At 45.3% G+C, this 25,143-nt stretch overlaps 1 protein-coding gene across 1 annotated transcript; it reads right to left on the bottom strand.

Annotated features, from left to right (window-relative positions):
• Window positions 1–550: 550 nt before the first annotated feature.
• Window positions 551–23,623, bottom strand: LOC118379841 (sperm-associated antigen 1A-like). The gene is made up of 7 exons (XM_052473136.1): window positions 23,473–23,623; window positions 23,157–23,293; window positions 12,896–13,037; window positions 10,182–10,308; window positions 8,248–8,385; window positions 4,097–5,260; window positions 551–1,038 (listed from the first exon to the last, which is right to left on the bottom strand). Exons 1-6 carry the CDS (start codon window positions 23,559–23,561, stop codon window positions 5,255–5,257), a joined length of 639 nt encoding a protein of 212 aa, XP_052329096.1. The 5' UTR covers window positions 23,562–23,623; the 3' UTR covers window positions 551–1,038; window positions 4,097–5,254.
• Between the last annotated feature and the right edge of the window lie 1,520 nt (window positions 23,624–25,143).

Here is a 25,143-nt window from a genome sequence, read left to right on the forward strand (position 1 = left end):
GTTGATCTCTAACTCAACAGATCTGAAGGGGTTGATCTCTAACTCAACAGATCTGAAGGGGTTGATCTCTAACTCAACAGATACTAACTGAAGGGGTTGATCTCTAACTCAACAGATCTGAAGGGGTTGATCTCTAACTCAACAGATCTGAAGGGGTTGATCTCTAACTCAACAGATCTGAAGGGGTTGATCTCTAACTCAACAGATCTGAAGGGGTTGATCTCTAACTCAACAGATCTGAAGGGGTTGATCTCTAACTCAACAGATCAGGGGTTGATCTAACTCAACAGATCTGAAGGGGGTTGATCTCTAACTCAACAGATCTGAAGGGGGTTGATCTCTAACTCAACAGATCTGAAGGGGGTTGATCTCTAACTCAACAGATCTGAAGGGGGTTGATCTCTAACTCAACAGATCTGAAGGGGGTTGATCTCTAACTCAACAGATCTGAAGGGGGTTGATCTCTAACTCAACAGATCTGAAGGGGGTTGATCTCTAACTCAACAGATCTGAAGGGGTTGATCTCTAACTCAACAGATCTGAAGGGGTTGATCTCTAACTCAACAGATCTGAAGGGGGTTGATCTCTAACTCAACAGATCTGAAGGGGGTTGATCTCTAACTCAACAGATCTGAAGGGGGTTGATCTCTAACTCAACAGATCTGAAGGGGTTGATCTCTAACTCAACAGATCTGAAGGGGTTGATCTCTAACTCAACAGATCTGAAGGGGTTGATCTCTAACTCAACAGATCTGAAGGGGGTTGATCTCTAACTCAACAGATCTGAAGGGGGTTGATCTCTAACTCAACAGATAACTATCTGAAGGGGGTTGATCTCTAACTCAACAGATCTGAAGGGGGTTGATCTCTAACTCAACAGATCTGAAGGGGTTGATCTCTAACTCAACAGATCTGAAGGGGGTTGATCTCTAACTCAACAGATCTGAAGGGGGTTGATCTCTAACTCAACAGATCTGAAGGGGGTTGATCTCTAACTCAACAGATCTGAAGGGGGTTGATCTCTAACTCAACAGATAACTATCTGAATGGGGTTGATCTCTAACTCAACAGATCTGAAGGGGGTTGATCTCTAACTCAACAGATCTGAAGGGGTTGATCTCTAACTCAACAGATCTGAAGGGGTTGATCTCTAACTCAACAGATCTGAGGGGTTGATCTCTAACTCAACAGATCTGAAGGGGTTGATCTCTAACTCAACAGATCTGAAGGGGTTGATCTCTAACTCAACAGATCTGAAGGGGTTGATCTCTAACTCAACAGATCTGAGGGTTGATCTCTAACTCAACAGATCTGAGGGGTTGATCTCTAACTCAACAGATCTGAAGGGGTTGATCTCTAACTCAACAGATCTGAAGGGGGTTGATCTCTAACTCAACAGATCTGAAGGGGTTGATCTCTAACTCAACAGATACTAACTGAAGGGGGTTGATCTCTAACTCAACAGATACTATCTGAAGGGGGTTGATCTCTAACTCAACAGATACTATCTGAAGGGGGTTGATCTCTAACTCAACAGATCTGAAGGGGTTGATCTCTAACTCAACAGATCTGAAGGGGGTTGATCTCTAACTCAACAGATACTATCTGAAGGGGGTTGATCTCTAACTCAACAGATCTGAAGGGGTTGATCTCTAACTCAACAGATACTATCTGAAGGGGGTTGATCTCTAACTCAACAGATACTATCTGAAGGGGGTTGATCTCTAACTCAACAGATCTGAAGGGGGTTGATCTCTAACTCAACAGATACTATCTGAAGGGGGTTGATCTCTAACTCAACAGATCTGAAGGGGGTTGATCTCTAACTCAACAGATCTGAAGGGGGTTGATCTCTAACTCAACAGATACTATCTGAAGGGGGTTGATCTCTAACTCAACAGATACTAACTGAAGGGGGTTGATCTCTAACTCAACAGATCTGAAGGGGTTGATCTCTAACTCAACAGATCTGAAGGGGGTTGATCTCTAACTCAACAGATAACTAACTATCTGAGGGGGTTGATCTCTAACTCAACAGATCTGAAGGGGGTTGATCTCTAACTCAACAGATAACTAACTATCTGAGGGGGTTGATCTCTAACTCAACAGATAACTAACTATCTGAGGGGGTTGATCTCTAACTCAACAGATAACTAACTATCTGAGGGGGTTGATCTCTAACTCAACAGATAACTAACTGAAGGGGGTTGATCTCTAACTCAACAGATAACTAACTGAAGGGGGTTGATCTCTAACTCAACAGATAACTATCTGAAGGGGGTTGATCTCTAACTCAACAGATCTGAAGGGGGTTGATCTCTAACTCAACAGATAACTAACTATCTGAGGGGGTTGATCTCTAACTCAACAGATAACTAACTATCTGAGGGGGTTGATCTCTAACTCAACAGATAACTAACTGAAGGGGGTTGATCTCTAACTCAACAGATAACTAACTGAAGGGGGTTGATCTCTAACTCAACAGATAACTAACTGAGGGGGGTTGATCTCTAACTCAACAGATCTGAAGGGGGTTGATCTCTAACTCAACAGATCTGAAGGGGGTTGATCTCTAACTCAACAGATCTGAAGGGGGTTGATCTCTAACTCAACAGATAACTAACTATCTGAAGGGGGTTGATCTCTAACTCAACAGATAACTATCTGAAGGGGGTTGATCTCTAACTCAACAGATAACTAACTGAGGGGGGTTGATCTCTAACTCAACAGATCTGAAGGGGGTTGATCTCTAACTCAACAGATAACTATCTGAATGGGGTTGATCTCTAACTCAACAGATCTGAAGGGGGTTGATCTCTAACTCAACAGATCTGAGGGGGTTGATCTCTAACTCAACAGATCTGAAGGGGGTTGATCTCTAACTCAACAGATCTGAAGGGGGTTGATCTCTAACTCAACAGATCTGAAGGGGGTTGATCTCTAACTCAACAGATCTGAAGGGGTTGATCTCTAACTCAACAGATCTGAAGGGGTTGATCTCTAACTCAACAGATACTAACTGAAGGGGTTGATCTCTAACTCAACAGATCTGAAGGGGTTGATCTCTAACTCAACAGATCTGAAGGGGTTGATCTCTAACTCAACAGATCTGAAGGGGTTGATCTCTAACTCAACAGATCTGAAGGGGTTGATCTCTAACTCAACAGATCTGAAGGGGTTGATCTCTAACTCAACAGATCTGAAGGGGTTGATCTCTAACTCAACAGATCTGAGGGGTTGATCTCTAACTCAACAGATCTGAGGGGGTTGATCTCTAACTCAACAGATCTGAAGGGGGTTGATCTCTAACTCAACAGATCTGAAGGGGGTTGATCTCTAACTCAACAGATCTGAAGGGGGTTGATCTCTAACTCAACAGATCTGAAGGGGTTGATCTCTAACTCAACAGATCTGAAGGGGGTTGATCTCTAACTCAACAGATAACTAACTGAAGGGGGTTGATCTCTAACTCAACAGATAACTAACTGAGGGGGTTGATCTCTAACTCAACAGATAACTAACTGAAGGGGGTTGATCTCTAACTCAACAGATAACTAACTGAAGGGGGTTGATCTCTAACTCGACAGATAACTATCTGAAGGGGGTTGATCTCTAACTCAACAGATAACTAACTGAAGGGGGTTGATCTCTAACTCAACAGATAACTAACTGAAGGGGGTTGATCTCTAACTCAACAGATCTGAAGGGGGTTGATCTCTAACTCAACAGATCTGAGGGGGTTGATCTCTAACTCAACAGATCTGAAGGGGTTGATCTCTAACTCAACAGATCTGAAGGGGTTGATCTCTAACTCAACAGATCTGAAGGGGTTGATCTCTAACTCAACAGATCTGAAGGGGTTGATCTCTAACTCAACAGATCTGAAGGGGTTGATCTCTAACTCAACAGATCTGAAGGGGTTGATCTCTAACTCAACAGATCTGAAGGGGTTGATCTCTAACTCAACAGATCTGAGGGGGTTGATCTCTAACTCAACAGATCTGAGGGGGTTGATCTCTAACTCAACAGATCTGAAGGGGGTTGATCTCTAACTCAACAGATCTGAAGGGGGTTGATCTCTAACTCAACAGATAACTATCTGAAGGGGGTTGATCTCTAACTCAACAGATCTGAAGGGGGTTGATCTCTAACTCAACAGATCTGAAGGGGGTTTGGGGATTTTATAAAGCAGTAGAGCAACATCTGAAAACTAGTAGATCAGTGTTTGACTACTATACACATTTACCTAGCTCTGGTCCAGGCCGTTACAATTCCTCTAACGCCATGGACCAGAGCTAACATTTACCATACAATCATGGTCATGTTCAAGACTGAACCTGAGATTAAAAGCATACAGTACATGATATACACAGTTGTCCATCTTTCATTATGCATTAATTAGCCAACAGTGCCCTTTAAAGGTTGAAAAGGTACATGCATGACTGTCAATACAGTGGCAACATATTTTTTGGTTTCCTCATGTAAAATACTCTGCAGTGTATCAAAGCAGCAGTTTATTACATTTATACAAGGATGTTATTTCTCTGAGGTTCAGATTACACTTCCCAAATATATGGTTCAACTTGAATCTCAATAAGGCACACCACATCTCTCCCACATTGTGTTCCAGTGTGCTTCTAGAGCTTCTGTCGATCGCTTCTCCAATCTGTAATACCGCCGGTCTGCATAATCTGCTGTTAGTGGGAAGAAATCAAATACTTCTGCAAAACTAGTCACTCCTAGCTTTTAAGATTTTGGGTCTGAGTCCCAAATGGCACCCCTATCCCCTATATAGTGCACTACATTTGATTATAGACCTATGAGCCCTGGTCAAACATAGTGCACTTTATAGAGAGTAGGGCATCATTTGTGACGCACCCTTTCTCTACAGTGTGTTGCTGTAGGGGGTCTGAGCATGCTGAGGTAAAGAATGCACTAACTGCAAGTCTCTCTGGATAAGAGCATCTGCTAAATGACAAATGTAAATGTAAGAAGCTGCATTGCATCTATAAAGTATCTTTAGAGTCTCCAGAATGGAAATGAAGGATGCAGCTTTATTGAACAACGCTCTGCCGCCGTCGACACAATGCTTTAATGATGCTCTTTGAAGGCAGATGGAGTCAGAGCCCAACATCCAGCATAGTTCACCTTAGTTCATGTCAACTCTGTGAGGGATGATGAGGCCTGAACAGCCTTCCCTGGTCTCCATCAGCCTCCTCCTATACAGTCTCCTGTGGCAGTCTCATCTCTGCCATCAAACCTGAGGTGGAATAAAGAGTTCAGTCTCATCTCTGACATCAAACCTGAGGTGGAATAAAGAGTTCAGTCTCATCTCTGACATCAAACCTGAGGTGGAATAAAGAGTTCAGTCTGATCTCTGACATCAAACCTGAGGTGGAATAAAGAGTTCAGTCTGATCTCTGCCATCAAACCTGAGGTGGAATAAAGAGTTCAGTCTCATCTCTGCCATCAAACCTGAGGTGGAATAAAGAGTTCAGTCTCATCTCTGCCATCAAACCTGAGGTGGAATAAAGAGTTCAGTCTCATCTCTGACATCAAACCTGAGGTGGAATAAAGAGTTCAGTCTGATCTCTGACATCAAACCTGAGGTGGAATAAAGAGTTCAGTCTGATCTCTGCCATCAAACCTGAGGTGGAATAAAGAGTTCAGTCTGATCTCTGCCATCAAACCTGAGGTGGAATAAAGAGTTCAGTCTGATCTCTGACATCAAACCTGAGGTGGAATAAAGAGTTCAGTCTGATCTCTGACATCAAACCTGAGGTGGAATAAAGAGTTCAGTCTGATCTCTGACATCAAACCTGAGGTGGAATAAAGAGTTCAGTCTGATCTCTGCCATCAAACCTGAGGTGGAATAAAGAGTTCAGTCTCATCTCTGCCATCAAACCTGAGGTGGAATAAAGAGTTCAGTCTGATCTCTGACATCAAACCTGAGGTGGAATAAAGAGTTCAGTCTGATCTCTGACATCAAACCTGAGGTGGAATAAAGAGTTCAGTCTGATCTCTGACATCAAACCTGAGGTGGAATAAAGAGTTCAGTCTCATCTCTGCCATCAAACCTGAGGTGGAATAAAGAGTTCAGTCTGATCTCTGACATCAAACCTGAGGTGGAATAAAGAGTTCAGTCTGATCTCTGACATCAAACCTGAGGTGGAATAAAGAGTTCAGTCTGATCTCTGACATCAAACCTGAGGTGGAATAAAGAGTTCAGTCTGATCTCTGACATCAAACCTGAGGTGGAATAAAGAGTTCAGTCTGATCTCTGACATCAAACCTGAGGTGGAATAAAGAGTTCAGTCTGATCTCTGACATCAAACCTGAGGTGGAATAAAGAGTTGGGAACCTACCCTGGGTGTGATCTCTGGGACATCTATCCTGGGTTTGTGTTGGGATCTAAAGAGTTGGGTATCTACCCAGTCTACCCTGGTATCTACCCTGGGTGTGTTGGGAATCTACCCTGGGTGTGTGTTGGGTATCTACCCTGTGTGGTATCTATCCTGGGTGTGTGTTGGGTATCTACCCTGGGTGTGTGTTGGGTATCTACCCTGGGTGTGTGTTGGGTATCTACCCTGGGTGTGTGTTGGGTATCTACCCTGGGTGTGTGTTGGGTATCTACCCTGGGTGTGTGTTGGGTATCTACCCTGGGTGTGTGTTGGGTATCTACCCTGGGTGTGTGTTGGGTATCTACCCTGGGTGTGTGTACCCTGTGTGTACCTACCCTGGGTGTGTGTTGGGTATCTACCCTGGGTGTGTGTTGGGTATCTACCCTGGGTGTGTGTTGGGTATCTACCCTGGGTGTGTGTTGGGTATCTACCCTGGGTGTGTGTTGGGTACCTACCCTGGGTGTGTGTTGGGTATCTACCCTGGGTGTGTGTTGGGTATCTACCCTGGGTGTGTGTTGGGTATCTACCCTGGGTGTGTGTTGGGTATCTACCCTGGGTGTGTGTTGGGTATCTACCCTGGGTGTGTGTTGGGTATCTACCCTGGGTGTGTGTTGGGTATCTACCCTGGGTGTGTGTTGGGTATCTACCCTGGGTGTGTGTTGGGTATCTACCCTGGGTGTGTGTTGGGCACCTACCCTGGGTGTGTGTTGGGTATCTACACCTGGTGTGTGTTGTTATCTACCCTGGGTGTATGTTGGGTATCTACCCTGGGTGTGTGTTGGGTATCTACCCTGGGTGTGTGTTGGGTATCTACCCTGGGTGTGTGTTGGGTATCTACCCTGGGTGTGTGTTGGGTATCTACCCTGGGTGTGTGTTGGGTATCTACCCTGGGTGTGTGTTGGGTACCTACCCTGGGTGTGTGTTGGGTATCTACCCTGGGTGTGTGTTGGGTATCTACCCTGGGTGTGTGTTGGGTACCTACCCTGGGTGTGTGTTGGGTATCTACCCTGGGTGTGTGTTGGGTATCTACCCTGGGTGTGTGTTGGGTACATACCCTGGGTGTGTGTTGGGTATCTACCCTGGGTGTGTGTTGGGTATCTACCCTGGGTGTGTGTTGGGTATCTACCCTGGGTGTGTGTTGGGTACCTACCCTTGGTGTGTGTTGGGTATCTACCCTGGGTGTGTGTTGGGTATCTACCCTGGGTGTGTGTTGGGTATCTACCCTGGGTGTGTGTTGGGTATCTACCCTGGGTGTGTGTTGGGTATCTACACTGGGTGTGTGTTGGGTATCTACCCTGGGTGTGTGTTGGGTACCTACCCTGGGTGTGTGTTGGGTACCTACCCTGGGTGTGTGTTGGGTATCTACCCTGGGTGTGTGTTGGGTACCTACCCTGGGTGTGTGTTGGGTATCTACCCTGGGTGTGTGTTGGGTATCTACCCTGGGTGTGTGTTGGGTATCTACCCTGGGTGTGTGTTGGGTACATACCCTGGGTGTGTGTTGGGTATCTACCCTGGGTGTGTGTTGGGTATCTACCCTGGGTGTGTGTTGGGTACCTACCCTGGGTGTGTGTTGGGTACCTACCCTTGGTGTGTGTTGGGTATCTACCCTGGGTGTGTGTTGGGTATCTACCCTGGGTGTGTGTTGGGTATCTACCCTGGGTGTGTTTTGGGTATCTACCCTGGGTGTGTGTTGGGTACCTACCCTGGGTGTGTGTTGGGTATCTACCCTTGGTGTGTGTTGGGTACCTACCCTTGGTGTGTGTTGGGTACCTACCCTTGGTGTGTGTTGGGTATCTACCCTGGGTGTGTGTTGGGTATCTACCCTGGGTGTGTGTTGGGCATCTACCCTGGGTGTGAGTTGGGCTCCGTCCATGAGGCTCTGTCTGAGCAGCCCTGTCACAGTCTCCAGCTCCTGTTCAGCCTCGTGGACGTTGGGGTCCAGCTGTAACACTTCCTGGAGGTCACTGCTGGAAGACAGGTAGTCCTGGGAAGGGAGGGAGAGGAGGCAAAGAGGAGGTAGAATGTCAAAAAGTGGTTAAAAATCTAAATGGTATTTGTTATTTTATTAGGATCTCCATTAGACTTTGCGACAGCAGCATGTCTTCTATCCTCAAGGGCGATAGTGTCCATTGGTTTTCCTTGTTCTTCACACAAAAACATTTTTTCTATTTTCACAAGTGGGTGCGGTTACATGTGGAATGCCTGTCATTTTCCAAATGCAACAGTTCCTGTCTCTTCAAAATACAGGTTCATCCTTCTAACTTCATTCTATTAATCTACTATCTATTAAGACATCTATTAACACCTATTAAGTCATATATTAATGCCAGTGGTGTAAAGTGCTTGAGTAAAAATACTTTAAAGGACTATTTAAGTAGTGTTTTGGGCGTATCTGTAAAGTACTACTTATTGTAAGTAGATATTTTGGAGTATCATTACCTGACTTTCCTATTTATATTCATTATAAGTTTGAATTTTTACTCACTAAACAAATACTGCCTTTGTAAACTATGTTGGAGAGTTGGAGTGTGCCCCTGTCTGTACCTACACTACCGTTCAAAGGTTTGGGGTCACTTACAAATGTCCTTGTTTTTGAAAGAAAATCACCTTTTTTGTCCATTAAAATAACATCAAAATGATCAGAAATACAGTGTAGACATTGTTAATGTTGTAAATGACTATTGTGGCTGGAAACGGCTGATTTTTTAAATGGAATATCTACGTAGGCGCACAGAGGCCCATTATCAGAAACTATCACTCCTGTGTTCCAATGACACGTTGTGTTAGCTAATCCAAGTTTATAATTTTAAAAGGCTAGTTGATCATTAGAAAACCCTTTTGTAATTATGTTAGCACAGCTGAAAACTGTTGTGCTGATTAAAGAGGCAATAAAACTGTCCTCTAGACTAGTTGAGTATCTGGAGCATCAGCATTTGTGGGTTCGATTACAGGCTCAAAATGGCCAGAAACAAAGAACTTTCTTCTGAAACTCATCAGTCTATTCTTGTTCTGAGAAATGAAGGCTATTCCATGAGAGAATTTACCAAGAAACTGAAGATCTCGTACAACTCTGTGTACTACTCCCTTCACAGAACAGCGCAAACTGGCTCTAACCAGAATATAAAGAGTAGTGGGAGGCCCCAGTGCACAACTGAGCAAGAGGACAAGTATATTAGAGTGTCTAGTTTGAGAAACAGACGCCTCACAAGTCCTCAACTGGCAGGTTCATTAAATAGTACCTGAAAAACACCAGTCTCAACGTCAACAGCAAAGAGGCAACTCCAGGATACTGGCCTTCTAGGCATGTGTTGCAAAGAAAAAGACATATCACAGACTGGCCAATAAAAATAAAATATTAAGATGGGCAAAAGAACACAGACACTGGACAGAGGAACTCTGCCTAGAAGGCCAGCATCCTGGAGTCGCCTCTTCACTGATGACGTTGAGACTGGTGGGGGGGGTTCTGATCAGTTTGCTAACCAGCTAACCATTTACAGTAATAAATAGCTATTAATTGGTGACTTAATAGATAGTAGATGAGGTTAGAAGGGTGAACTCCTATTTTGAAGGGACAGGAAGTATTGGTTGTGCATTTGGCCAATAAAATGCATTCCACATGTAACCCCACCCACATGTGAATTGTTTTTGGTTTATCCGCTGAGTTAACAAAAAACAAGCCGTTTTTCTGTTTTTGGAAGACACAGTGTTCATTGGTTTTCCTTGTTCTTCACACAAAAACATGCGTTGAACCAACTAGGACTTTGAATAATAGATAACCACCTGTAAGCCTTTAAACGCCAATGCCCGTCTATAGAAGGCCTTCTTATTGGTTGGTTCCAGCTTGAGGGCGGAGTCACAGTCCTGTCTGGCCTCTTCAAAACAACCCAGTCTCAGATAACAGATGGCTCTGGGGGTGAAGGGTAGGAGTTAAGGACTGACAGTGGTCATGTATCATGGCAATTTTTGTGTACAGTACTACACTGATAAAGAACTGTGCTTACAATCATATAAAAATAAATCAAATAAATGCCACTCGCACTTGACTTCCCCCTACTAGCATGGACATTACTGAGGAAAAATGGACTTCCCCCTACTAGCATGGACATTACTGAGGAAAAATGAACTTCCCCCTACTAGCATGGACATTACTGAGGAAAAATGGACTTCCCCCTACTAGCATGGACATTACTGAGGAAAAATGGACTTCCCCCTACTAGCATGGACATTACTGAGGAAAAATCGACTTCCCCCTACTAGCATGGACATTACTGAGGAAAAATCGACTTCCCCCTACTAGCATGGACATTACTGAGGAAAAATGGACTTCCCCCTACTAGCATGGACATTACTGAGGAAAAATGGACTTGACTGAGATATGTGGTTATGATGAATTCACTAACTGTAAGTGGCTCTGGAGATCTATCTGCTGAATAACTCAAATGTAAATCTTGTATATAAGCACTTCCTATTATCTACTGTAAGTATTAACTTAGGTTTGATCTGAAGGATTAGGGGTCACCTGTTGCTAAAGCAGGAACACTTGTCAGGTTAAGGTTAGTATGCTATGAGGATTAGGGTTAGTATGCTAACAGTGTTAGGGTTAGTATGCGAGCAGGGTTAGGGTTAGTATGCTAGCAGGGTTAGGGTTAGTATGCTAACAGGGTTAGGGTTAGTATGCTAACAGGATTAAGGTTAGTATGCTATGAGGATTAGGGTTAGTATGCTAACAGTGTTAGGGTTAGTATGCTAACAGGGTTAGGGTTAGTATGCTAACAGGGTTAGGGTTAGTATGCTAACAGGGTTAGGGTTAGTATGCTAACAGGGTTAGGGTTAGTATGCTAACAGGATTAAGGTTAGTATGCTAACAGTGTTAGGGTTAGTATGCTATGAGGATTAGGGTTAGTATGCTAGCAGGGTTAAGGTTAGTATGCTAACAGGGTTAGGGTTAGTATGCTATGAGGATTAGGGTTAGTATGCTAACAGGATTAGGGTTTGTATGCTTGCAGGGTTAGGGTTAGTATGCTATGAGGATTAGGGTTAGTATGCTAATATGGTTAGGGTTAGTATGCTAGCAGGGTTAGTATGCTAACAGGGTTAGGGTTAGTATGCTAGCAGGGTTAGGGTTAGTATGCTAACAGGGTTAGGGTTAGTATGCTAGTGGGGTTAGGGTTAGTATGCTAACAGGGTTAGGGTTTGTATGCTATGAGGATTAGGGTTAGTATGCTAACAGGGTTAGGGTTAGTATGCTAGCAGGGTTAGGGTTAGTATGCTAGCAGGGTTAGGGTTAGTATGCTAACAGGGTTAGGGTTAGTATGCTAGTAGGGTTAGTATGCTAGCAGGATTAGGGTTAGGGTTAGTATGCTAGAAGAGTTAGGGTTAGTATGCTAGCAGGGTTATGGTTAGGGTTAGTATGCTAACAGGGTTAGGGTTAGTATGCTAGCAGGGTTAGGGTTAGGGTTAGTATGCTAACAGGGTTAGGGTTAATATACTAGCAGGGTTAGGGTTAGTATGCTAGCAGGGTTAGGGTTAGTATGCTAGCAGGGTTAGGGTTAGTATGCTAACAGGGTTAGGGTTAGTATGCTAACAGGGTTAGGGTTAGTATACTAGCAGGGTTAGGGTTAGTATGCTAGCAGGGTTAGGGTTAGTATGCTAGCAGGGTTAGGGTTAGTATACTAGCAGGGTTAGGGTTAGTATGCTAGCAGGGTTAGGGTTAGTATGCTAGCAGGGTTAGGGTTAGTATGCTAACAGAGTTAGGGTTAGTATGCTAACAGAGTTAGGGTTAGTATACTAGCAGGGTTAGGGCTAGTATGCTAGCAGGGTTAGGGTTAGTATGCTAGCAGGGTTAGGGTTAGTATGCTAACAGGGTTAGGGTTAGTATACTAGCAGGATTGAGGTTAGTATACTAGCAGGGTTAGGGTTAGGGTTAGTATGCTAACAGGGTTAGGGTTAGTATACTAGCAGGGTTAGGGTTAGTATGCTAGCAGGGTTAGGGTTAGTATGCTAGCAGGGTTAGGGTTAGTATGCTAACAGAGTTAGGGTTAGTATACTAGCAGGGTTAGGGTTAGTATGCTAGCAGGGTTAGGGTTAGTATGCTAACAGGGTTAGGGTTAGTATACTAGCAGGATTAAGGTTAGTATACTAGCAGGGTTAGGGTTAGGGTTAGTATGCTAACAGGGTTAGGGTTAGTATACTGGCAGGATTAAGGTTAGTATGCTCGCAGGATTAAGGTTAGTATGCTAGCAGGGTTAGGGTTAGTATGCTAACAGGGTTAGGGTTAGTATGCTAACAGGGTTAGGGTTAGTATGCTAGCAGGGTTAGGGTTAGTATGCTAGCAGGGTTAGGGTTAGTATGCTAGCAGGGTTAGGGTTAGGGTTAGTATGCTAGCAGGATTAGGGTTAGTATGCTTAGCAGGGTTAGGGTTAGTATGCTAACAGGGTTAGGGTTAGTATGCTAGCAGGATTAGGGTTAGTATGCTTAGCAGGGTTAGGGGTCACCTGTTGGTAAAGCAGGAACACTCGTCAGGTTTGATCTTAAGGCATTCACTGTACTTTTCTAGACCGTCATGGAACTGGCTTTTCCTCACATGCTCATTTCCTTCTGTTTTGAGAGAGGCAAAGCGAGCCTCTGCTTTTTTGGCTGCGGAGAGAGAGAGAGAAGCAGTTATCAGTAGTGATGCAAGAGGAAATCTGTAGACTCAGAGCAATATGATTTGTTTTTCTAACTAATTAAACTACTTCTAGCTGACTGTAAATATATTTTTTAAAACTTTCCTACAATGACTTCTAATGTCAAATGAGCAAAAGCTGACTGGTTGAGCCTCTGTTGAGTTTAACAGACTCGATGAACTACATCTAATCCACAGCACACCATTCTGGTCAACTCAACAGACATGACATTTCATATTCAGCACACTGGGTAGTCAGGGTAGAGAAGTCTGATTAAGGTGCTCCCTTAAGGAGTGCTGGTGTCTCACATGACAGACCCTGTTTTATTCATCTGTATCTATTTCTGAATAATCTGCATGGACAATCTCTTTCTACCAGTCTGACTCTGGACAGTGGGTAAAAACTAACGGTCGGTCTGTGGTGAGATAATCAACAGAATGTTGTCATGCTGAAGCCTGAAGGGAGCCAGCAGCAGCCAGGCAACCAGACCCTGTTTGTTCCATGACTACCACACTGTGACTGGCTGACCCGTGGGTATCAGGTTACACTCTACATAACTACCACACTGTGACTGGCTGACCTGGGGTATCAGGTTACACTCTACATAACTACCACACTGTGACTGGCTGACCTGTGGGTATCGGGTTACACTCTACATAACCACCACACTGTGACTGGCTGACCTGTGGGTATCAGGTTACACTCTACATAACCACCACACTGTGACTGGCTGACCCGTGGGTATCAGGTTACACTCTACATAACTACCACACTGTGACTGGCTGACCTGTGGGTATCAGGTTACACTCTACATGACTACCACACTGTGACTGGCTGACCTGTGGGTATCAGGTTACACTCTACATAACTACCACACTGTGACTGGCTGACCTGTGGGTATCAGGTTACACTCTACATAACTACCACACTGTGACTGGCTGACCTGGGGTATCAGGTTACACTCTACATAACTACCACACTGTGACTGGCTGACCTGTGGGTATCGGGTTACACTCTACATAACTACCACACTGTGACTGGCTGACCTGTGGGTATCAGGTTACACTCTACATGACTACCACACTGTGACTGGCTGACCCGTGGGTATCAGGTTACACTCTACATAACCACCACACTGTGACTGACTGACCTGTGGGTATCAGGTTACACTCTACATAACTACCACACTGTGACTGGCTGACCTGTGGGTATCAGGTTACACTCTACATAACTACCACACTGTGACTGGCTGACCTGTGGGTATCGGGTTACACTCTACATAACTACCACACTGTGACTGGCTGACCCGTGGGTATCAGGTTACACTCTACATAACTACCACACTGTGACTGGCTGACCTGTGGGTATCAGGTTACACTCTACATAACTACCACACTGTGACTGGCTGACCTGTGGGTATCGGGTTACACGCTACATAACTACCACACTGTGACTGGCTGACCTGTGGGTATCGGGTTACACTCTACATAACTACCACACTGTGACTGGCTGACCCGTGGGTATCAGGTTACACTCTACATAACTACCACACTGTGACTGGCTGACCCGTGGGTATCAGGTTACACTCTACATAACTACCACACTGTGACTGGCTGACCTGTGGGTATCAGGTTACACTCTACATGACTACCACACTGTGACTGGCTGACCCGTGGGTATCAGGTTACACTCTACATAACTACCACACTGTGACAGGCTGACCCGTGGGTATCAGGTTACACTCTACATGACTACCACACTGTGACTGGCTGACCTGTGGGTATCAGGTTACACTCTACATAACTACCACACTGTGACTGGCTGACCCGTGGGTATCAGGTTACACTCTACATAACTACCACACTGTGACTGGCTGACCTGTGGGTATCAGGTTACACTCTACATAACTACCACACTATGACTGGCTGACCCGTGGGTATCAGGTTACACTCTACATAACTACCACACTGTGACTGGCTGACCTGTGGGTATCAGGTTACACTCTACATAACTACCACACTGTGACTGGCTGACCTGTGGGTATCAGGTTACACTCTACATGACTACCACACTGTGACTGGCTGACCAGTGGGTATCAGGTTACACTCTACATAACTACCACACTGTGACTGGCTGACCCGTGGGTATCAGGTTACACTCTACATAACTACCACACTGTGACTGGCTGACCTGTGGGTATCAGGTTACACTCTACATGACTACCACACTGTGACTGGCTGACCTGTGGTTATCAGGTTACACTCTACTAAACTACCACACTGTGACTGGCTGACCTGTGGGTATCAGGTTACACTCTACATAACTACCACACTCTGACTGGCTGACCCGTGGGTATCAGGTTACACTCTAGCGAGTGTAAAAACAAACGGTACCGCTTGCCATACGGTAGTGGAGAGAACAGTCTATGACAAGGGTGGCTGGAATCTTTGACCATTTTTGGGGCCTTCCTCTGACACCGACCTAGTATAGAGCTCCTGGTTGGGAGGAGGCTTGGCCCCAGTGATGTACTGGGCCATACTCACTACCCTCTATAGCGGTGATGCAACCAGACAGCATGCTGTTGATGGTGCAGCTGTATAATTTTTTGAGGATCTGGGGACCCATGACAAATATTTTCAGTCTACTGAGGGGGTATAGACATTGTTGTGCCCTCTTTACAACTGTCTTGGTGTGTTTGGGCCATGATAGTTTGTTGGTGATGTGGACACCAGGGAACTTGAAGATCTCAACCCGCTCCACTACAGCCCTGTCGATGAATGGGGGCGTGTCCAGCCCTCCTTTTCCTATAGTCCACGATCAGCTCCTTTGTCTTGCTCGGGTTGAGGTGGAAGTTGTTGTCCTAGCACCACACTGCCAGTTCTCATCATTGTCAGTGATCAGGCCTACCACCATTATGTCATAAGCAAATGTAATGATGCTGTTGGAGTCATGCTTGGCCATGCAGTCATGAGTGAACAGGGAGTACAGCAGGGGACTAAGCATGCACCCCTGAGGGGCCCCCGTGTTGTGGATCAGCGTGGCAGATGTGTTGTTGCCTACCCTTACCACCTGGGGGCGGCCCGTCAGGAAGTCCAGGATCCAATTGCAGAGGGAGGTGTTTAGTCCCAGTGTCCTTCGTTTAGTGATGAGCATTGGGGGCTCTATGGTGTTGAACACTGAGCTGTAATCAATGAACAGTAATACAGTAATGTACCTTTTGTCCAAGTGGGAAAGGGCAGTGTGGAGTGCAATTGAGTTTGCGCCATCTGTGGATCTGTTTGGGCGGTATGCGAATTGGAGTGGGTCTAGAGTTTCAGGCATGATGGTGATGATGTGAGCCATGACCAGCCTTTCAAAGCATTTCATGGCTACCGACCTGAGTGCTATGTGGCGGTGGTCATTTAAACAGGTTACCTTTGCATTCTTGGGCACAGGGACTGTGGTGGTCTGCTTGAAACATGTTGGTATTACAGACTCAATCAGGGAAAGGTTGAAATTGTCAGTGAGGACATTTGCCAGTCGGTCCACACATGCTCCGAGTACACGTCCTGGTAATTGCCCCACGGCCTTCTGAATGTTGACATGTTTAAAGGTCTTGCTCACATCAGCTATGGAAAGTGTCTGGAACAGCTGGTGCTGCCTCAAAGTGAGCATAAAAAGATATTTAGCCCATCTGGTAGGCTCGAGTCACTGTGAAGCTCAGGGCTGGGTTTCTTTTTGTAGTCCGTAATAGTTTGCAAGTCCTGCCACATCCGACGAGTGTCAGAGCCGGTGTTGTAGGATTCAATCTTAGTACTGTATTGACACTTTTGCCTGTTTGATCGTTGACCAGGTGGCGAATCACATCTCTGCATGTCTGGCAGACATATCAGTGTGGATGACGGATCACCACCTCAAGCTGAACCTCGGCAAGACGGAGCTGCTCTTCCTCCCGGGGAAGGACTGCCCGTTCCATGATCTCGCCATCACGGTTGACAACTCCATTGTGTCCTCCTCCCAGAGCGCTAAGAACCTTGGCGTGATCCTGGACAACACCCTGTCGTTCTCAACTAACATCAAGGCGGTGGCCCGTTCCTGTAGGTTCATGCTCTACAACATCCGCAGAGTACGACCCTGCCTCACACAGGAAGCGGCGCAGGTCCTAATCCAGGCACTTGTCATCTCCCGTCTGGATTACTGCAACTCGCTGTTGGCTGGGCTCCCTGCCTGTGCCATTAAACCCCTACAACTCATCCAGAACGCCGCAGCCCGTCTGGTGTTCAACCTTCCCAAGTTCTCTCACGTCACCCCGCTCCTCCGCTCTCTCCACTGGCTTCCAGTTGAAGCTCGCATCCGCTACAAGACCATGGTGCTTGCCTACGGAGCTGTGAAGGGAACGGCACCTCAGTACCTCCAGGCTCTGATCAGGCCCTACACCCAAACAAGGGCACTGCGTTCATCCACCTCTGGCCTGCTCGCCTCCCTACCACTGAGGAAGTACAGTTCCCGCTCAGCCCAGTCAAAACTGTTCGCTGCTCTGGCCCCCCAATGGTGGAACAAACTCCCTCACGACGCCAGGACAGCGGAGTCAATCACCACCTTCCGGAGACATCTGAAACCCCACCTCTTTAAGGAATACCTAGGATAGGATAAGTAATCCTTCTCACCCCCCTTTTAAGATTTAGATGCACTATTGTAAAGTGACTGTTCCACTGGATGTCATAAGGTGAATGCACCAATTTGTAAGTCGCTCTGGATAAGAGCGTCTGCTAAATGACTTAAATGTTTGTCTGAGGGAATAGCGGGATTTCTTATAAGCGGCTTGCTCCTTGAAAGCAGAAGCTCTAGCCTTTATCTCAGTGAGGATGTTTCCTGTGATCCATGGCTTCTGGTTGGGATATGTACGTACAGTCACTGTGGGGATGACGTCCTCAATGCACTTATTGATGAAGCCGTTGGCTGTGGTGGTATACTCTTCAATTTCATTGGATGAATCCCGGAACATTTTCCAGTCTGTGCTAGCAATACAGTCCAGTTGCGTAGCATTCGCTTCATCTGACCACTTCCGTATTGAGCGAGTCACTGGTACTTCCTGCTTTAGTTTTGGCTTGTAAACAGTAATCAGGAGGATAGAGTTATGGTCAGATTTGCCAAATGGAGGGCGAGGGAGAGCTTTGTACACGTCTCTGTGTGGAGTAAAGGTGGTCTAGAGTTTATTTTCCTCTGGTTGTACATTTAACATGCTGGTAGAAAGGAGGTAAAACTGATTTAAGTTTGCCTGCATTAAAGTCCCTGGCCACTAGGAGCACCACTTCTGGATGAACATTTCCTTGTTTGCTCCCGAGTGGCAGTGCATCTCAATGTAAGAGGTGTCATTACAGTTCCTGGTTCGAATCCAGGCTGTTTTACATCCGGCCGCAATTGGGAGTCCCGAAGGGCGGCGAACAATTGACCCAGCGTCGTCTGGGTTTGCCCGGGGTAGGCCGACATTGTAAATAAGAATTTGTTCTTTACTTACTTGCCTAGTTATATAAAGGTTAAATTAAATTAAATAACAAATAATTATGTATGACTTTATACAGTTGGTTGAGTGCAGTCTTAGTGCCAGCATCGGTTTGTGGTGGTAAATAGGCATCAATGAAAAATATAGATGAGAACTCTCTTGGTAGATCGTGTGGTCTACAGCTTATCATGAGGTTCTTTACCTCAGGCAAGCACCACCCCTCGTCTTACCAGAGGTTGCTGTTCTGTCTTGCCAATGCACGGAAAACCCAGCCAACTGTATATTATCTGTGTCGTCGTGAAACATAAGATATTACAGTTTTTAATGTCTCTGTTGGTAGGATAGTCTCGAACGGAGCTCATCCAGTTTATTCTCCAGTGATTGCACATTGGCAGGTAGAACGGATGGTAGAGGCGGGTTACTCGCCGACGAATTCTCACAAGGCACCCAGATCTGTGCCCCCTTTATCAATTCAATTCAAGGGGCCTTGGCTCGGGAAACACATGTTTACATTTACGTTTACAATTACATTGCAAAAGCAAGTGAAATGGATAATAAACAAAAGTGAAATAAACAATAAAAGGTGTACAGTAAGTATAACCTTTACAAAAGTTCCCAAAAGAATAAAGACATTTCAAATGTCATATTACGTCTAATACAGTGTTGCAACGATGTGCAAATAGTTAAAGTACAAAAGGGAAAATAAATAAACATAAATATGGTGTTTGTTCTTCACTGGTTGCCCTTTTCTTGTGGCAGCAGGTTACAAATCTTGCTGCTGTGATGGCACACTGTGGGATTTCACCCAATAGATATGTGAGTTTATCAAAAAAATATATATATATTTGTGGGTCTGTGTAATCTGAGGGAAATATCTGTCTTTACATTTGGCAGAAGGTTCTGAAGTGCAGCTCAGTTGCCACCTAATTTTGTGGGCAGTGTTGCACATCATAGCCTGTCTTCTCTTCAGAACCAGGTCTGCCTATGGTGGCCTTTCTCAATAGCAAGGCAATGCTCACTGAGTCTGTACATAGTCAAAGCTTTCCTTAATTTTGGGTCAGTCACAGTGCTCAGGTATTTTTATTTTTTTATTTTTTATTTCACCTTTATTTAACCAGGTAGGCTAGTTGAGAACACCTTTATTTAACCAGGTAGGCTAGTTGAGAACACCTTTATTTAACCAGGTAGGCTAGTTGAGAACACCTTTATTTAACCAGGTAGGCTAGTTAAGAACACCTTTATTTAACCAGGTAGACTAGTTGAGAACACCTTTATTTAACCAGGTAGGCTAGTTAAGAACACCTTTATTTAACCAGGTAGGCTAGTTGAGAACACCTTTATTTAACCAGGTAGGCTAGTTGAGAACACCTTTATTTAACCAGGTAGGCTAGTTGAGAACACCTTTATTTAACCAGGTAGGCTAGTTGAGAACACCTTTATTTAACCAGGTAGGCTAGTTGAGAACAAGTTCTCATTTGCAACTGCGACCTGGCCAAGATAAAGCATAGCAGTGTGAACAGACAACACAGAGTTACACATGGAGTAAACAATTAACAAGTCAATAACACAGTAGGAAAAAAAAGGGGGAGTCTATATACAATGTGTGCAAAAGGCATGAGGAGGTAGGCGAATAATGACAATTTTGCAGATTAACACTGGAGTGATAAATGATCAGATGGTCATGTACAGGTAGAGATATTGGTGTGCAAAAGAGCAGAAAAGTAAATAAATAAAAACAGTATGGGGATGAGGTAGGTAAAAATGGGTGGGCTATTTGCCGATAGACTATGTACAGCTGCAGCGATCGGTTAGCTGCTCAGATAGCAGATGTTTGAAGTTGGTGAGGGAGATAAAAGTCTCCAACTTCAGCGATTTTTGCAATTCGTTTCAGTCACAGGCAGCAGAGAACTGGAACGAAAGGCGGCCAAATGAGGTGTTGGCTTGAGGGATGATCAGTGAGATACACCTGCTGGAGCGTGTGCTACGGATGGGTGTTGCCATCGTGACCAGTGAACTGAGATAAGGCGGAGCTTTACCTAGCATGGACTTGTAGATGACCTGGAGCCAGTGGGTCTGGCGAAGAATATGTAGCGAGGGTCAGCCGACTAGAGCATACAAGTCACAGTGGTGGGTGGTATAAGGTGCTTTAGTGACAAAACAGATGGCACTGTGATAAACTGCATCCAGTTTGCTGAGTAGAGTGTTGGAAGCAATTTTGTAGATGACATCGCCGAAGTCGAGGATCGGTAGGATAGTCAGTTTTACTAGGGTACGTTTGGCGGCGTGAATGAAGGAGGCTTTGTTGCGGAATAGAAAGCAGTCTCTTGATTTGATTTTCGATTGGAGATGTTTGATATGAGTCTGGAAGGAGAGTTTACAGTCTAGCCAGACACCTAGGTACTTATAGATGACCACATATTCAAGGTTGGAACCATCCAGGGTGGTGATGCTGGTCAGGCGTGCGGGTGCAGGCAGCGAACGGTTGAAAAGCATGCATTTGGTTTTACTAGCGTTTAAGAGCAGTTGGAGGCCACGGAAGGAGTGTTGTATGGCATTGAAGCTCGTTTGGAGGTTAGATAGCACAGTGTCCAAGGGCGGGCCGGAAGTATATAGAATGGTGTCGTCTGCGTAGAGGTGGATCAGGGAATCGCCCGCAGCAAGAGCAACATCAGTGATATATACAGAAAAAAGAGTCGGCCCGAGGGTTGAACCCTGTGGCACCCCCATAGAGACTGCCAGAGGACCGGAGGGCATGCCCTCCGATTTGACACACTGAACTCTGTCTGCAAAGTAATTGGTGAACCAGGCAAGACAGTCATCCGAAAAACCGAGGCTACTGAGTCTGCCGATAAGAATATGGTGATTGACCGAGTCGAAAGCCTTGGCAAGGTCGATGAAGACGGCTGCACAGTACAGGTATTCTGCCACTGTGTACTCTCTGTTTAGTGCCAAATAGCATTCTAGTTTGCTCAGTTGTTTTGTAAATTCTTTCCAAGTAATTATCTTTTCGTGTCCTCATGATTTGGTTGGGTCTTGTTATGTTGCTGTCCTGGGGCTCTGAAGGGTGTGTTTGTGTTTGTGATCAGAGCCCCAGGACCAGCTTGATTAGGGGACTCTTCTCCAGGTTCATCTCTTTGTAGGTGATGGCTCTGTTATGGAAAGTCAGGGAATCGGATCTCCGTCTCCTCTTCATGTGAATGACGGGGATTTGGGCCTGGTCCGGGAGCAACAGTATATCCTTCGCGTCAGACTCATTAAAGAAAAAATCTTTGTCCAGTTTGATGTCAGTAATTGCTGTTCTGATATCCAGAAGCTGTTTTCGGTCAGAAACATTATGTACAAAATAAGTTCTAATCAACAACCAAAAAAACACAAAATAGCACAATTGGTTAGGAGCTTGTAAAACGGCAGCCGTCCCCTCCGGTGCCATTGTCACTGTGACTGGCAGACCCGTGGGTATTAGGTTACACTCTACATAATTCATTGATTCCCCTTGTGACACCTCATCAGGAATACTTCTACCATTCACTCAGATTCCCTGTGACACACTTATATGTTATATGTTGCAGCTATTAGAACAAGAACACAACTTCAGCACTTGGATGGATTTGGTCAACTTCGCATGTTTCATTGTGTTGAGTAATCCTTTCCTCAGACCTGAAGACTTGTGTATTGCCTAGGCTTTAGCTCAGTGGACTAAAGCTGTCTTGAATTGCATGGACAACCCAGGTTCAATACCCGGTCTTTCATTCCAGTTCTCTGCTGCCAATGACACGAACGAACTGCAAAAATCTCTGAAGCTGGATACTCATATCTCCCTCACTAGCTTTAAGCACCAGCTGTCAGAGCAGCTCACAGATCACTGCACCTGTACATAGCTCATCTGTAAATAACCCATCCAATCTACCTCATCTCCATACTGTATTTATTTATTTATTTTGCTCCTTTGCAGCCCAGTATCTCTACTTGCACATTCATCTTCTGCACATCTACCATTCCAGTGTTTAATTGCTATATTGTAATTACTTCGCCACCATGGCCTATGTATTGCCTTAACTCCCTTATGTTACCTCATTTGCACTCACTGTATATAGACTTTTTGTTTTCTTTTGTTCTATTGTATTATTGACTGTTTTGTTTATTCCATTGCTTTATCTTGGCCAGATCGCAGTTGCAAATGAGAACTTGTTCTCAACTAGCCTACCTGGTTAAATAAAGGTGAAATAAAATACATTTACATTTTTTTTTAAATTAGATCACGATGAAACATGTTCAAACTATTTGATATCTGCTGGGTCTGAACTAGTGGGTAGCCTAGTGGTTAGAGTGTTGGACTAGTAACCGAAAGGTTGCAAGTTCATATCCCTGAGGTACAAATCTGTCGTTCTGCCCCTGAACAGGCAGTTAACCCATTGTTCCTAGACCAGTTAACCCACTGTTCCATTGTTCCTAGGCCGTCATTGAAAATAAGGCTTTGTTCTTAAATAAAGGTAAAAAAAAATATCTGGTCATTTCACGGTACGGCTAGCCAGTAACCAGGATGAGATGTGGCTAGCCAGTAACCAGGAAGTGATGTGGCTATCCAGTAAACAGGAAGTGACCTCTGACCTTCTCTAGCCTGGACCAGCTCAGCGCTGGGGTCTTTCTGCCTGTGGTGCTGCTGAGCTGACAGTGGGACTAGAGGGATCTCCGGAAGCTTCTGTCTCCAGTCAGGGCCGTCCTGTTCAATAAGCTGCTTGGTGATCCTGTAGGAAAACACACTCAGGTCACACAGTTCACATCCTAAAATAAACCCTGACACCATATTGACAGAGACAACTGCAAGTTAATTTTCACATCAGAATTTCACTGCAGGGGAACCTCCACTGTCATGGTTGTATGACCATACACAATGTCCTCTGGCTGCTTTAAATCCTTGGTTTACCTGTGGACACTGTCGTGTGCCGCCTGCACCCCGATGTCTATCTGCAGAACAGTCTTAAAATCCACGTAGGCCTGTCGGTAACGTTCCATTGACTCATAGGCTGTGGCCCTGCGGAGGAGGGGCTTCAGGGAGAAGGGCTGAAGATCCAATGCCCTGGGGTTAATAGGATCAGAGGGAGGGAGAGAAAGAGAGAGAGAGAGTGAGAGAGACAGAGAGAGGATCACAACCCCCACTTTGCGTTTGGTCACGTTGTGTTCCAGGTGGTGGGACAAGACTTCACCTCAGTCCTGACACTCTAGACTGCAGCAGATAATGTCTGCCATTTAGAAACAGGTGATAGAGAGATGGTGTGTGTGGATGGATGGAAACCTAAAACACATTGTCTAACCTATAAACAGAGGCAGAACAGAGGCAGACAGTCTGTGAAAAGAGGCAGACAGTCTGTAAACAGAGGCAGACAGTCTGTGAACAGAGGCAGACAGTCTGTAAACAGAGGCAGACAGTCTGTAAACAGAGGCAGACAGTCTGTAAACAGAGGCAGACAGTCTGTAAACAGAGGCAGACAGTCTGTAAACAGAGGCAGACAGTCTGTAAACAGAGGCAGACAGTCTGTAAACAGAGGAAGACAGTCTGTCAACAGAGGAAGACAGTCTGTAAACAGAGGCAGACAGTCTGTAAACAGAGGCAGACAGTCTGTGAACAGAGGCAGGCAGTCTGTAAACAGAGGCAGACAGTCTGTAAACAGAGGCAGACAGTCTGTAAACAGAGGAAGACAGTCTGTGAACAGAGGAAGACAGTCTGTAAACAGAGGCAGACAGTCTGTGAACAGAGGCAGGCAGTCTGTAAACAGAGGCAGACAGTCTGTAAACAGAGGAAGACAGTCTGTGAACAGAGGAAGACAGTCTGTAAACAGAGGCAGACAGTCTGTGAACAGAGGCAGGCAGTCTGTAAACAGAGGCAGACAGTCTGTAAACAGAGGCAGACAGTCTGTAAACAGAGGCAGACAGTCTGTGAACAGAGGAAGACAGTCTGTAAACAGAGGCAGAACAGAGGCAGACAGTCTGTGAAAAGAGGCAGACAGTCTGTAAACAGAGGCAGACAGTCTGTGAACAGAGGAAGACAGTCTGTAAACAGAGGCAGACAGTCTGTAAACAGAGGCAGACAGTCTGTAAACAGAGGCAGACAGTCTGTGAACAGAGGCAGACAGTATGTAAACAGAGGCAGACAGTCTGTGAACAGAGGCAGACAGTCTGTAAACAGAGGCAGACAGTCTGTAAACAGAGGAAGACAGTCTGTGAACAGAGGAAGACAGTCTGTAAACAGAGGCAGACAGTCTGTGAACAGAGGCAGGCAGTCTGTAAACAGAGGCAGACAGTCTGTAAACAGAGGAAGACAGTCTGTGAACAGAGGAAGACAGTCTGTAAACAGAGGCAGACAGTCTGTGAACAGAGGCAGGCAGTCTGTAAACAGAGGCAGACAGTCTGTAAACAGAGGAAGACAGTCTGTGAACAGAGGAAGACAGTCTGTAAACAGAGGCAGACAGTCTGTGAACAGAGGAAGACAGTCTGTAAACAGAGGCAGAACAGAGGCAGACAGTCTGTGAAAAGAGGCAGACAGTCTGTAAACAGAGGCAGACAGTCTGTCTCTCTGAACAGAGGAAGACTCTGTAAA

This window comes from Oncorhynchus keta, chromosome 20, assembly GCF_023373465.1.
Source record: "Oncorhynchus keta strain PuntledgeMale-10-30-2019 chromosome 20, Oket_V2, whole genome shotgun sequence".
Lineage (NCBI taxonomy): Eukaryota > Metazoa > Chordata > Actinopteri > Salmoniformes > Salmonidae > Oncorhynchus > Oncorhynchus keta.